The 14,873-nt window shown below is 41.8% G+C and overlaps 1 protein-coding gene across 2 annotated transcripts in view; it reads left to right on the forward strand.

Annotated features, from left to right (window-relative positions):
* The window catches only part of LOC112254505 (protocadherin-15), a 222,762-nt gene that overhangs the window by 61,160 nt on the left and 146,729 nt on the right, over nucleotides 1-14,873 (forward strand). For both annotated transcript variants that reach the window (XM_024427170.2, XM_024427178.2), the window contains 4 exons: nucleotides 8,400-8,560; nucleotides 9,694-9,849; nucleotides 11,625-11,744; nucleotides 11,871-11,981. In XM_024427170.2, coding sequence (XP_024282938.1) covers nucleotides 8,400-8,560; nucleotides 9,694-9,849; nucleotides 11,625-11,744; nucleotides 11,871-11,981 — 548 coding nt within the window. The remainder of the gene's footprint in view (nucleotides 1-8,399; nucleotides 8,561-9,693; nucleotides 9,850-11,624; nucleotides 11,745-11,870; nucleotides 11,982-14,873) is intronic.

A 14,873-nucleotide genomic window follows, 5' to 3' on the forward strand; every position in this document is an offset into this window, starting at 1 on the left:
GTGGGCATTGCTAGGCGGGTCACTTAGCAGCTGGTGTGTGCTTGGGTGTGTGCATGCATTTGTTTGTGTGTGAGGCTGAGGGTCAACTCACATTCAATTGCAGAGCCTTCATAAAGTTTTCCTACTTTTTGAGTTATTCCACATTTTGTCAAAATGGATTTAATAGATTTTTTTCCTCACCCATCTACACACAATATCCCCTAATGAAAAAGTGAAAACATGTTTTTATTGATGTTTCCACATTTTCTGAAAATTTAATACAGAAATCGTTCATTTAAATAAGTAATCACACCTCTGAGTCAATACTTTGAAGATGCATCTTTGGCAGCGATTAAAGCTGTGAGTATATCTGGGTATGTCTCTAAGAGCTTTTCAAAATTCTTCAAGCTCTGTCAAATTGGTTGTTGATCATTGCTAGACAACTATTTTCAGGTTTTGCCATTCATTTTCAAGTAGATTTAAGACAAAACTGTAACTCGGGCCCTCACTGTCTTCTTAGTAAACAATGCCAATGTTAATTTGGCCTTGTGTTTTAGGTATCCTGTTGAAAGTTGAGTTAATTTCCCAGTATCTGGTGGAAAGCATACTGAACCAGATTTTCCTCTAGAATTTTGCATTATGCTTAGCTATATTCGTTTTCTTTTTTACCATGAAAAATTCCCCAGTCCTATGTTTTGTAATATTTGTATTATGTACGAGCTTCTTTCTTTTCACTCTGTCAGTTAGGTTAGTATTGTGGATTAACTACAATGTTGTTGATCCATCCTCAGTTTTCTCCTATCACAGCCATTAAACTATGTAACTGTTTTAAAGACACCATTGGCCTCATGGTGAAATCCCTAAGTGGTTTCCTTCCTCTCCGGTAACTGAGCTAGGACTGTATATTTGTAGTGACTGGGTGGATTGATACACCATCCAAGTGTAATTAATAACCTGACCAATGCCTGCTTTTTTAAAATTTCTACCCATCAACAGATAGGTGCCCTTCTTTGCAGGGCAATGGAAAACCTCCCTGGTCTTGCGGTTGAATCTGTGTTTGAAATACACTGCTCAACTGAGGGACCTTAGAGACAATTGTATGTGTGCGGTACAGCGATGAGATATCATGTTAAAAAAAACAATGTTATACACTATTATTGCACATAGATTGAGTCCATGCAACTTGTAATGTGACTTGTTAAGCAAATTTTTCTCTTTAATTTATTTTGGCTCTGTAACGGCGTTCGTCTGTTGAAAGAGGAGCGGACCAAAATGCAGCGTGGTGGTTACTCATGTTCTTTAATGAAGAAGAACAAACGAACAAATACAAAACAACAAACATAACGCGAAAACCTATACAGCCTATCTTGTGACAACTAACACAGAGACAGGAACAATCACCCACAAACACACAGTAAAACCCAGGCTACCTAAATATGGTTCCCAATCAGAGACAACGAGAATCACCTGACTCTGATTGAGAACCGCCTCAGGCAGCCATAGACTATGCTAGACACCCCACAAAACCCTAAGACAAAAACGCACCACAAAAACCCATGTCACACCCTGGCCTGACCAAATAAATGAAGACAAACATAATATACTACGACCAAGGCGTGACAGAACCCCCCCCTAAGGTGCGGACTCCCGGACGCACGTCAAAACAATAGGGAGGGTCCGGGTGGGCGTCTGTCCATGGTGGTGGCGCGGGACGTGGACCCCACTCTAGCAATGTCTTAGTTCCTCCCCCTCGCGTCCTAGGATAGTCTACCCTCGCCGCCGACCATGGCCTAGTAGTCCTCACCCAGAACCCCACTGGACTGAGGGGCAGCTCGGGACTGAGGGGCAGCTCGGGACTGAGGGCAGCTCGGGCACTGAGGGGAAGCTCGGCACTGAGGGGAAGCCCGGCACTGAGGGGAAGCCCGGCACTGAGGGGAAGCTCGGCACTGAGGGGAAGCCTGGCACTGAGGGGAAGCTCGGCACTGAGGGGAAGCTCGGCACTGAGGGGAAGCCCGGCACTGAGGGGAAGCCCGGCACTGAGGGGAAGCCCGGCACTGAGAGGAAGCCCGGCACTGAGAGGAAGCTCAGGCAGGTAGTTGGATCCGGCAGATCCTGGCTGACTGGCGGATCTAGAAGAGTCTGGTTGACTGGCAGATCTGGAAGAGTCTGGCTGACTGGGAGATCTGGAAGAGTCTGGGAGACTGGCAGGTCTGGAAGAGTCTGGCTGACAGGCAGATCTGGAAGAGTCTGGCTGACTGGCAGATCTGGAAGAGTCTGGCTGACTGGCAGATCTGGAAGAGTCTCCATGCTCCATGCAGACTGACATCTCTGGCTGCTCCATGCAGACTGACATCTCTGGCTGCTCCATGCAGACTGACAGCTCTGGCTGCTCCATGCAGACTGACAGCTCTGGCTGCTCCATGCAGACTGACATCTCTGGCTGCTCCATGCAGGCTGACAGCTCTGGCTGCTCCATGCAGGCTGACAGCTCTGGCTGCTCCATGCAGGCTGACAGCTCTGGCTGCTCCATGCAGACTGACAGCTCAGGCTGCTCCATGCAGGCTGGCAGCTCAGGCTGCTCCATGCAGGCTGGCAGCTCTGGCTGCGCTGAACAGGCAGGAGACTCCAGCAGCGCTGTAGAGGAGGAAGGCTCTGGCAGTGCTGAACATGCGGGAGACTCCGGCAGCGCAGGAGAGGAAGGCTCTGGCTGTGCTAAACAGGCGGGAGGCTCCGGCAGCGCTAAACAGGCGGGAGCCGACAGCACTAGAGGAGAAAGGCACTGGCTGCGCTGAACAGGCGGGAGACTCCGGCAGCGCAGGAGAGGAGGAAAGCTCTGGCTGCGCTGAACAGGCGGGAGGGGCTAAACAGGCGGGGCTCCGACAGCACTGGAGAGGAGAAAGGCACTGGCTGCGCTGAACAGGCGGGAGACTCCGGCAGCGCAGGAGGGAGACTGCGCTGAACAGCACTGGAGCTAAACAGGCGGGAGACTCCGACAGCACTGGAGAGGAGAAAGGCACTGGCTGCGCTGAACAGGCAAGGCGTGACTGGAGTGTGACTGTTTGAGGTTGTGGACAGTTGTCTTTTATACTGATAACAAGTTCAAACAGGTGCCATTAATATGGGTAACGAGTGGAGGACAGATGAGCCTCTTAAAGAAGAAGTTACAGGTTTGTGAGAGCCAGAAATCTTGCTTGTTTGTAGGTGACCAAATACTTATGTTCCACCATAATTTGCAAATAAATTCATAAAAAATCCTACAATGTGATTTTCTGGATTTTTTAGTTGAAGTGTACCTATGATGAAAATTACAGGCCTCTCTCATCTTTTTAAGTGGGAGAACTTGCACAATTGGTGGCTGACTAAATACTTTTAATGTAATTTTATACAGTAAGGATGCCCCACTGTATATAACAAATGCTTGAGGTCACGCATGTTTTTGAACGGCTTAATACCAATCTCTGCTATGTGTGAACTGTATGAGTGTTTTTGTGTTTGCGTGCATAAATCTGCCTTTGTATACAATACATAACCTATTCTATTTATCTATCGGTGCAGCTTTGCTCACTCTCCCCATTCACACCTGGTTGATGGGTGCTAAAGGGAATTCACCAGACAGACAAAGGAGCCAAACCCAAGCCACATTTTATCGGACACAGAGTTTGATCCACCGTGTCTGTGATAGAGTAAAATCTTACTTCAGACACAACGTCTTATACAAGACGACTGGTCTTGAAAAGTCAAAGTATTGGATTGTTTTTTACAGCATGGTCTTTTTTAGTGGATTGAGGACACGCATGACTTTTCTATTCGAGTTATTGCTGCTTGTTGCGTGGAACATATCATGTTTATTGGATTTTAAAGATCAAACTAAATTAAACCTGGTCTCGGTTGGACTTCAGTACAGAACAAGTTAAGTGCTTATTGATTAGTAATTTTTTTGCTAATCTTTAGATTTTTTCCCCACTATCTTCAAAGCCTTTTGTAAACCTCAGCGTCTATACTATAATTATCCAGGGATTGATTAAATTGGTTCAAAGTCTAAGATATCTTGAGTCCAGACAGTCAGTTATGAGTCATCAAGGCTCACACCTTATGAAAGGTATTATCTTTAATATATCTTCAATATCTACCAAACTCACACAAAGGCACTGACTGTCCTTTGCGCCTGGCCTATCAATTAGAGAAAATGGTCTATATTAACTTTGAATTGCATACCTATTGTTTGAAACATAACCATATAATCTCTAGTGAAGTACATTTCCACCTACATACCTTCCTATAGCTTCTGAAATATACATCTATCTGATTTTCAGGGTCAGCCCTGTCTGGCAGCATGATTCTGGGATGCTGTAAAGTGTCTTTTGATATTTGGAATAAAAGTGGGCTGGTCACACAAGTCTGAAATAGATGACATGCTCAGGAGGTGAAGTGGTCAGTGGAGAATGACCCTGTCTTTGAGTAGAATCATACAGGGTTCTTCGGTTTGTCCCCATAGGGGAACCCTTTTTGATGCTGGGTAGAACCCTTTGCAAATAGTTCTATCTACAACCTTCTATGTAGGGTTCTTCAATGAACCCTCTGTGAACCCTTTGTGAAGGGTTCTGCCTAGAACCCTCTATGAAGGGTTCTACTGAGAACGCTTTTATCTTTGCAGGGTTCTTCCTAGAACCCTTTATGAACGGTTCCACCAGCCTGATTAGCCTTTAACATGTAATTGTTTACGACAATAGATTACACACTGAGTATTTCAAATATTAGGAACAACTTCCTAATATTGAGTAGCACCCCCCGTCGACGGGGCATGGACTCTAAAAGGTGTCGGAAGTGTTCACCAGGATGCTGGCTCATGTTGACTCCAATGCTTCCCAAAGTTGTGTCAAGTTGGCTGGAAGTCCTTTGGCTGGTGGACCATTCTTGATACGCACAAGAAACTGTTGAGCATGAAAAACCCAGCGGCATTGCAGCTCTTGACACAAACAGGTGTGTCTGGCATCTACTACCAGACCCCTGTTAAAAGGCACTTTTGTCTTGCACATTCACCCTCTGAATGGAACACATACACAATCCATGTCTCAATTGTCTCAAGACTTAAAAATCCTTCTTTAACCTCCCCTTTATCTGCACTGCTCCCCTTTATCTACACTGATTGAAGTGGATTTAACAAGTGACATCAATAAGGGATTATAGCTTTCACCTGGATTTACCTGGTCAGTCTATGTCATGGAATGAGCAGGTGTCATAAGGCACCGGGGGGGTGGTATATGGCTAATATACCATGGCTAAGGGCTGTTCTTTGCACGACGCAATGTGGAGTGCCTTTATACAGCACATAGCCGTGATATATTGGCCATATACCACAACCCCCCAAGGTGCCTTATTGGTATTATATACTGGCTACCAACATAATTGGAGCAGTAAAAATCATTATTTTGTCATACCCGTGGTATACGGTCTGATATTACATGGCTGTCAGCCAATCAGCATTCAGGGCTAAAACCACCCAGTTTATAATAAGATTTTGTATACTCTGTGTATATCATAAGGCCTTTCTTTGAGGGCCTGGTTATACCCTAACACAGTGGTGTTGTGGATCTCCTGGTTTACTGGCCACACCAGGCCTGCAAATCACAAAATGTTGGCTTGCAAGATGATGTGTAATTCCTATTGGAATCCAGCCAGAGTTAGGATATCCAACAATTGGATTTGTTAATCACCCACAACCTGCATTCAGAATGAGTGCCAGGGTAGGGAAGAATGATTACTGAGACTACCTCAATCATCTTAACTGGAAGAACCATCTCAGTAACAGCTACAATAAATCCAATTACGAAGAGATTGGGTTAGTTTCGAAAACGGTATGTTATTTATCTTTGTGTAGCATAACTTTAATCAACCAATCAATGTACATTCAAAAACACAGATTTTACAGTAAAACAAACAATTCTGAAAATACCCCTGCAATAGAGCTTGCTGAGAAATATTATATATGGTTCTATGTAGAACCCTTCTTGCCTTCCAAATAATCCTGATTGTCTTCCAAAGAATCATCAAAAAACCCTTTCTTCAAAAAATGGTTCTTAAGATGTTGAAGGTTCTAGGTAGAACCCATTGCTTTATAAAGAACCATTGTCTTCCAAAAAGGGTTCTTCTGGTCAAAACGGTTCTTGGTATAACCCATCCTTCCGCAAATAACCCTTTTGGAACCCTTTTTTCTAAGAGTGTGGAGAGAAACCAATAGGTGGGACGTTTCTGTGGGATTTGTTTTATTAAGGCCTCTCACCCCTTGCAGAAGTTTACTTTATATTGTGTGAAAGTATCAACAGTACCTCTTTCCTTTGTGAGTTTTGTAAGTATTAGATTGAGAGAGTAAGTGACTAAGTGCTTTATGTTTGGGCTGGTGTTAAGCATAATAGGCAGTCTGTGTCATGGCTGGATAGGCTGCGTTTCCGCTGTCAAAATTTGTGCCATAACTTGTTGAGGATAGGGGGCAGTATTTTCACTTTGTATGAATTGCATGCCCATAGTGAACTGCATCATACTCTGTCCTAGATTGCTAATATATGCATATTATTATTACTATTGGATAGAGAACACTCTGAAGTTTCTAAAACTGTTTGAATTATGTCTGTGAGTATAACAGAACTCATAGGGCAGGCAATCTTCCAAACAAGAAGTGAAATTCTGAATGTGTAAAGTATTTACATTTATTCTAAACCACTGGTTCCTCGTCTGGTTCTATTCTCTGCTCCTGGGTCCTACCTCACCTCGTCACAACTTCCATAGTCTGCTTTGTTTTAATATTATATGCACATGGGAAGCAATTACTGCGTCTGCCTATTTAAAACAAGTTGTTGTTTAGTTTTGTTTAGAATTTGATTAGAATTAATCGCTCTCTTTTTAGTGAATTTAGTCTTGCTTATTGACAACATTTGGCTCGTCCATGCTTGGCCATAATGCCATTTGCAGTAGGCCTATCCTCTATAGAAGTGAGAATGCTATGCATATATTTCAACATTGAAGCCATGCAATTACATACAACAATGTGGACTGCAAACATGTTCAAGTTAACATATTTAGCAAAGATTGGATAGGTCCACATTTTGATTCTGTAAGCTGTTTAACAACCTATAACAGACTAACATTGGAATTGGAGTCGATTCCAAGGCAATACATAAAAGACCGTAAGTACACAACTTGAAGCAACCATATATTTAGCCATGGCGCATGTTCTGATTGGCCACAACTTGTTTATTCATCAAAACCAAGCCAACTGCGCCGATAATTGTGCTTGTGAAAATACCAAAAATATTTCTGACATAGCCCGAACCTATAACACTACTGCCCAGCGCTTAGATTGACCATTGCGTTAGGTTCGTTATAATAGAGCCCTAGAAGTGCATAAATCTTCCATTGATAGAAATGGTAAGGGCCATTGCCTGTCTTAGTCTCTCTAGACAATTGAAGCGTAATTAACTTTAGAAAGCAACAAGGCTCCCTCTCCCTCCCCAGTAATATTATTTGTAATATTATCAGCAGTGTATTTTATGACCTAAATATTCCAAAAAGATCTCCCTCTGAAGTTAATGAAGTTTAAATATGTATGAAAATGCCTTGTTTTGAGATTAAAGCACAAAATTATAGCGTGCTACACTGTAATTAAAACATCCATAAAGATACACACCATCCTATTTCATTTTATAGCTAAATGATCTGCTTGCATCTATGTGCTAGTGTAGTGAGGCAAGTGTTAAACTCGGTACATTACATATGTAGTTTGCCAGCATATGGCTTGGTTCAGGGTTCTGTAACTACGTTAATTTTAACCTCATGTGGATACTGCACATGCCTTGCTACAGACGGCGAGCAGAATTACTTCTGATCATATGTATTTTGTCTTGCAAAAATGTTAGAAAAGGTGACTGCACATCAACAAGGTCAGAATGTGTTGTGGTGTAGTACTGATACCCTAACAAGCATGCCAATCAACCAAGGCACAATTGGTTGGATTCCTCTAGCCAATGCCAAGGCCAAAATTCCAATGCTGTGTTTTTGTCTAGTCCTCGAGTGCTGCAGTGTCAGATTCGAATCATTCTAATCGTAATTAAAAGGCAAGGATGCAATTCATCCGAAACTTAAGAGTGGCTCTTGAGGAAAAAATTTTAGTAATGCCTGGTGCTAGCCCAAATGAGCCTTTCTCTGCAAAGGGATTTAGATGTTTTAGAGAGTAAACCCTGATCATTATGCTGCTGTGTAACATGACTGTTGTTTGAGGCGTGGTGCTTGTAACACAATGGTTGAAGGTTTGATTTTTGCATGGGCTACAGACTGAGCATAAATGTGTTAAATAAATGTAAGTTGCAAAGTATAAAACAAATGTGTGCAAAAATTACAATATATCATAATATGTTACTTCTGTGCAGGCACAGTTATAGTGAAAAATATGCAGATCAATGGGAGAGCAGAGGACCCAGGCAGGACCATCTCTCTGACCCTGCTGGACAATTACGCCTACTGGGTCATCCTGGACCCCCTCAGACAGAGACTGTTCCTCAACAGCACCGGACGCGTCCTGGACAGAGATGTGAGTATGGACCCGGCCCCAGGTTGGGTTGGGATAATGTCGTTTGTAGAGGGTCTCGCTAAGAAATGTTGGCAAACACAAGCCTACTAGTGTCACGTTCTGACCTTTATTTCCTTTGTTTTGTATTTTTTTAGTATGGTCAGGGCGTGAGTTGGGGTGGGCAGTCTATGTTTGTTTTTCTATGATTTGGGGATTTGTATGTTTCGGCCTAGTATGGTTCTCAATCAGAGGCAGGTGTCATTAGTTGTCTCTGATTGAGAATCATACTTAGGTAGCCTGGGTTTCACTGTGTGTTTGTGGGTGTTTGTTTCCGTGTCTGTGTTTTTCACCACACGGTACTGTTTTGGGTTTCGTTCATTCCACGTTTATTGTTTTTTTGTATTCAGTTGTTCATGTGTACTATTTCTTATTAAAAGAACCATGGACACTTACCACGCCGCATATTGGTCCTCCAATCCTTCTCGCCTCTCCTCCTTGGAAGAAGAGGAGGAAATCCCTTACAACTAGACATACAGTACTATGAAAAGCATTATCCCCCTTTATAATTTTCTCTACTTTTGCATGTTTTTAATACTGAATATTATCAGATATTCAACCAAAACCTAATATTAGATAAAGGGAACCTGTGTGAGCAAATAACACAACAATTACATACTTATTTCATTTATTTCATAAACAAAGTTATGCTACACCCAATGTCCCTGTGTAAAAAAGTAATTACTCTCAATAACTGGTTGGGACACCTTTAGCTGTAATGACACCATCCAAACACTTCCTGCAGTTGTTGATCAGTCTCTCACATCACTGTGGAGGAATTTTGGTCCACTCTTCCATGCAGAACTGCTTTAACTCAGTGACATTTATTTTCAAGCATCAACTGCTCATTTCAAGTCCTGCCACAACATCTCAATTGGGATTAGGTCTGGACTTGACAAGGCCATTCCAAAACGTGTAGACTTGTTTGTGGGTTTTGGATCTACTGAGGTAAAGGGCTTCGGAGCAGTGTGCCAATGTATTTTTCTACAGTGATTACATAATCCAGAGTTTATTGATCATTTTATTGATTGATGAATTGGTTGATTTACAGTTCCTCCTTTTCTCCCTTTCTCTCTCTCTTTCTTTCTTGCCTTTAGCCCCCCTCGTATATCTCTACCGTCGTGGTGAAGGTCCAGTGTACCAATGAGCTGGTTGGGACAGTGATTCTCCACGAGGTCCGCATTGTAATCAGGGACAAAAACGACAACACGCCTCGCTTTCAACAGCAGCGCTACTATGTAGCCGTCAACGAGGTGAGAGAAAGAGCGAGTTACTACAGCAATTATTGTTTTTTTCTTCAGTGAGCATTTCTTTATCCCCAGGGTAAGTCACAACCTGATTCCTCAAATGAGGTTTGAAAGTCATCATGACCCTTCCAGCAGTCAACAAAGCCCAGATGCCTTACAGAAAGGGACTCCTACTGTAGTAGAATCACACTTAAAATACAAAGAATGGTCCAGGTTTGGTGATCACCTAAATGAAGGACCTACCTGATTAAACAGTCAAAGCATTTCTGATGTTGGCACAGTGAAATAGAGTGTAGACTACTCTGTAGCAACAGGGGGATTCTGTATTTCTATTTTGTTGATACGCCTTCAGCACGGAGACAGAGTAATACATGACAACAGCTATTATACGCATGTTAAGCAGAAGGTTCCCAGGATAATAGAACAATAGCTGATCCTCAGATCTTCAGAATATCTGTTCATTCTCTAGTGCATGAAATTGCTCAGTGGCACACTAGTTTGCATGTTCCCAGGGAATCATGGGGATCCTGTCTGTGTGCTCTGTGTGCTATAGATGTCATATTCCCTGTGTGCACCCGCAAGCTCAACAATGATGGTTTTGACTAACAACGTCAGCTCAGTATGTGTGTGTGCACGTGTGCTTGTACATACGCATGCATGTAAATGCATGCGTGTGTGTGTGTGTTTTTTTATTTGATTTAAGACAAAGTGATAGCTGTGTGAGTCAATACTTTTGTTACCATTCCAGACAGAGAGCACAGTGGAATATCACATTTTATTTTGTGTTAGGCATCACTGTATTTAGAAATTTAAAATGTGTCTTATCAAAATCAGTCAGTAATATCCACACCTATATCTACACCTATACAAATTGACTTTTGGTTGCATTTTGCAGTACTATTTTTAGCATAAGTTAGTAGGATTATTTTGACCAAAAAGGTCTGCAGAACTGAACAAACAAGCAAATTCTGTGGATATTTGCATACTCCTTTGAAGATTGATTTTAATCTCCTACGTTTGCAGATACTGTATAACTCATTCTGAAATTACCATGGTTCTCCTCCGTCATAGACCCCAGCTGTCAAAGGGAAATAGAAGTAATTTTATATTGTGTGTCACTGACAAAATCTCTAGTTATTTCTGATTGTCTCTTTTCCAAAATGCCATCCCTGTACAACGACATTACATTAATGACACTAGACATTTGAGATGTCTTATTATTTCAGCTATCAAAACCAGATTTTGACATGACACCTATCAAGAGGCTCAGAGTCAGACATTGTGTTGTCTAGAGTAGACAACCATGACTGATGTCTACTTTGTTGACACTTCCTGTGTTCTATGTATTTCACAATGAGTGTGTGTTATTCCAGGAAACACTACTCCCTGAACAGCTATGAGTCAGACTACGCTGCTGTCAAACCGCTCCTGAACTGAGCTGAACTCCCCTCCAGGCCCCTTTCTCTTCAGCATCTCTCTGAGTGGTTGTTATGGCTGTCAGTTGGGTGCAGAGACCCCCAGAGAAACACACATTCATTCATGGCTGCTGATGACAATGTTTTCATTTCAAATCAGTTCATTCATTCACTCTTTCTATAGCACAATGACAAAGGTCTCAACTTCTCACACTTCTGGCATTATTTGGCCATCTTCTATTGAAGACACACTGTGTCCTTGTGACCTTGGGAGGGGTCAGTCATTTCTGTGAGATAGAGTTGTTACAATGTCCTGACAGAGTGACATGCCTGATGACGGTTTGCTCCCTCTATCTCTGCCTCAAGCTCACTCCTGCCGGGACCATCATATTCACAGGCTTTGGTGAAGACAGTGGGGCCACAGACATCGATGATGGGCCTAACGGACAGATAGAATATGGCATCCAGTACAACCCCAACGACCCAGTACGTGGATGTAATGCTTTCTTTACTGAAGACTGACTTATTTAAGCTATAGGACTATGGAATAGTGGAACAATGTATGTTGTTAATGAAAACTATGAGTGAACACTCTCTTTCTCTCTCTATCAGGTGTCTAATGAAACTGTGGTTGTAGGGAATACTCTCTCTGGGTACATTGTTCTGGCTGAGAGACTAAACTACGAAGAGAGAACACGCTACCTGGTCATTGTTCAAGCCAACGTGAGACACTTTGCTATTTCCTTTGTTTGTTTGTGTGTAGATGCCAGAAGTGTGTAGGCGCATGCCTGTGTGTTTGTGCATATTGCATATGAATGAATAAAATTGATCCTCTTGAAATAGTTTTTTGTAAAGATTTTACTTGGTATTGACAATGTAAAGCTTGATTGAATAATATTCTGAAAGAGTTTATGTTTTTTGCCCTGGCTAAGGTAATGGATTGGTGTTTTGGAAAACACTCTGTCAGGCTTTTAATGTAACGCTGTTAAATTAAGAGTTGTAATAGTAGAACGCAGCAAAATTTGGTGGTGCATGGACAGTTTTGCTCTTATGTAATTAACCTGTCAGAAGTGTCCAGTTGAACAACTAGCCCATGTTAGCTAGGTAGGTAAGTTATGCCAACCAGCTATCTAAATCTTGTAGTTAACATGGCCAGATTATGTGCCCATGTGACCCTCTATAAACATACATAAAACATGGTGTCGCGAGGTGGGCGTTTGCTAATACACCAATGAATGACAATATCCATCCGAACCTTTGCCACCTAGGAATTTTGAGTGACTGGACCTTCTCAAATAGTAGTTAAATACCCCTGGTTTATGGACTTCTTTTTGTCCAAATCGTTTAGATTGGGTAAATTAGTAATCGTTACTTAGATTGGTGGATGCTTCTTTAAGTTTGCCATCACCGGACAAACCAAAACCTTACTAGTTAGCTATCTGTTATTACTCAAAGGAAAATGTACGTAATTGGAAGAAGATGATTTCTCGTTGGCAATTATAGTACATCTTTTGCAAACTGTTTATCCATAAATTAAATCATCATCCTCTAGAAGCTTTGATTATTTGACTGTTTTGAATGAATTGCTTGACAGACAAATATGTCTAGTTATGGAATAAAAGTGGCATAATTATACTTGCTTGTGAGTTATTAGACTATTGTGATGGTTGTACATTGCTGGCCTTAATCTAATGTTTTAAACATTTATGGTTCTACAGAGGAAACAAAGATACACAGCAATGAGTAAACAGAGCATTTAATTAAAGTAGACAGTTAAATAATGGCATAAGAATACATACATTATGGCTGTATTATAAATAGACTGTACTGTAAGTCAGAGGTGTGGACTCGAGTCACATGACTTGGACTTGAGTCACAAATATTATGATTTTAGAATCAAAAACACTGCGCCTGCAGTGTTTTTCCCACACTCTCCAGCTGGTGGTGGGAGGTGGCATGAAAGAAACAAAACTGATAACTCCTTCTATTTCAAAGTTATCAAAAATCAGCTCACTGCTGCATACAAGCACAACATTCAAAGAGGTGTTTGAGGCTGAATTTGGGGAAAGAGGCATCCCTGCCACTGTCAACACAAGATGGAACTCAACACTGAGACAAGTGAAGGCAGTTATCCAGTGTTACCATCTAATGCTATGTCATGTTCTAGAAAAGGCACAAGGAGTTGTTGTTCACAGTATGGGAGTGGAACAAGTTGCAGGCACCATCATCCCCCAGAAAGTGACAGGGTCACAATCACCAGCCTGCTCCTTCAATCCCACATTTTCTTGCAGCTCAATCAACTCCATTTGCAGTGATGCAAAATCTACCAATCTGAAGATCTGTTTTGCTTCTTTTGACAACTTTGTCATGTTTTAGACCAAGAAGAGGTTCTGGATGAGCAGCAGCAGTTCTCTTCCAACAGTGAAGTTATCAAAGCGAGCCTTGAAGTTATCCATCAGCTTCTGGGTGAAATAATCATGGTTGGAGACATCTTTGTCTCCCTGTGTTTACACCAGAAGATTGGAGAAGTGGACAAGTTCTCCCTGGAGATCATTCTTGAAAACCTCACATTTCTTCTGTAAAGTCCGGACTGCTGTTATATCACACACTGTGTTGTCCCGTCTCTGCAGCTTAACATTCAGTTGATTAAGGTGTGATGCAATGTATGTCAAAAATACAACTGTTTCCATCTTCTACTCATCTTCCAAAAACTCAGAAAACTGAGTTGCCTAGTCACTATTTTGCTCTGATAAGAAAGCTTTGATTTCCTCCTGTATGGCCCTAAAGCATTCCAAAACCCTGCCTTTGTTGAGCCATCTGTTGTGCAGTAGTATGCCTCAGAATGCCTCGTAACAGGCTGTGTTGCTCTCAAAAAGTTAATCAGTTTCATCATTGTTTTCATGACCTCAGAATACTATTTTCCAAGACACAGGAGAGATATGATTTCAGTTCAGGGTGGTCCTCTTTCAAACGTGCAACCAGTCCCCTCCCTCTTCCTATCATGGCTGGAGCTCCATCTGTGGTGATGGAGACCACTGACTTCAGATCTAACCCCCTTTTAGTCAGCATCCCTTTGATGGGATATGTCTAATCGAATTTACTATGCCTGGTGTCATAATGTCACGTCAAGCCTTGAGAGATAGAGAAATCATGAGCAGATGGGCTCCCACATATTTTCAGCATGTTTAAAAAAAATGATTTAGAGTTAGATGAACTTGATGTTTCCACAAGGACATATAAAGGATACTACCCTCCACAACATAACCTTCACTCCAAATCAAAACTTCAAACCTACAACTTGATTTTGGACAAAATAACATGGAAGGATTCCTACTACCAAAGATTCTTATTTCCAAGGTCTATACAGCAAATGCTCTGGCAAACCAATGACCAGCAAACACCATTCAACCTGGAACTGAGTGAGTAATATTTAATCTGAAGCTTCTTTTAAAGCCAAGAAGAAAGATAAATTACAATTCAATTAATTCAATAAGTAAATCTTCTCCCAAGTGGGTGTGACACCTACTCCCGTTGCCTGCTGCTTTGCTGCTTGGATTCCACCAGCACATTTTTCTTGTGCTTTATGCTATTTGCCTCATGACTCCTGTGGGATTT

This window comes from Oncorhynchus tshawytscha, linkage group LG01, assembly GCF_018296145.1.
Source record: "Oncorhynchus tshawytscha isolate Ot180627B linkage group LG01, Otsh_v2.0, whole genome shotgun sequence".
Taxonomy (NCBI): Eukaryota; Metazoa; Chordata; class Actinopteri; order Salmoniformes; family Salmonidae; genus Oncorhynchus; species Oncorhynchus tshawytscha.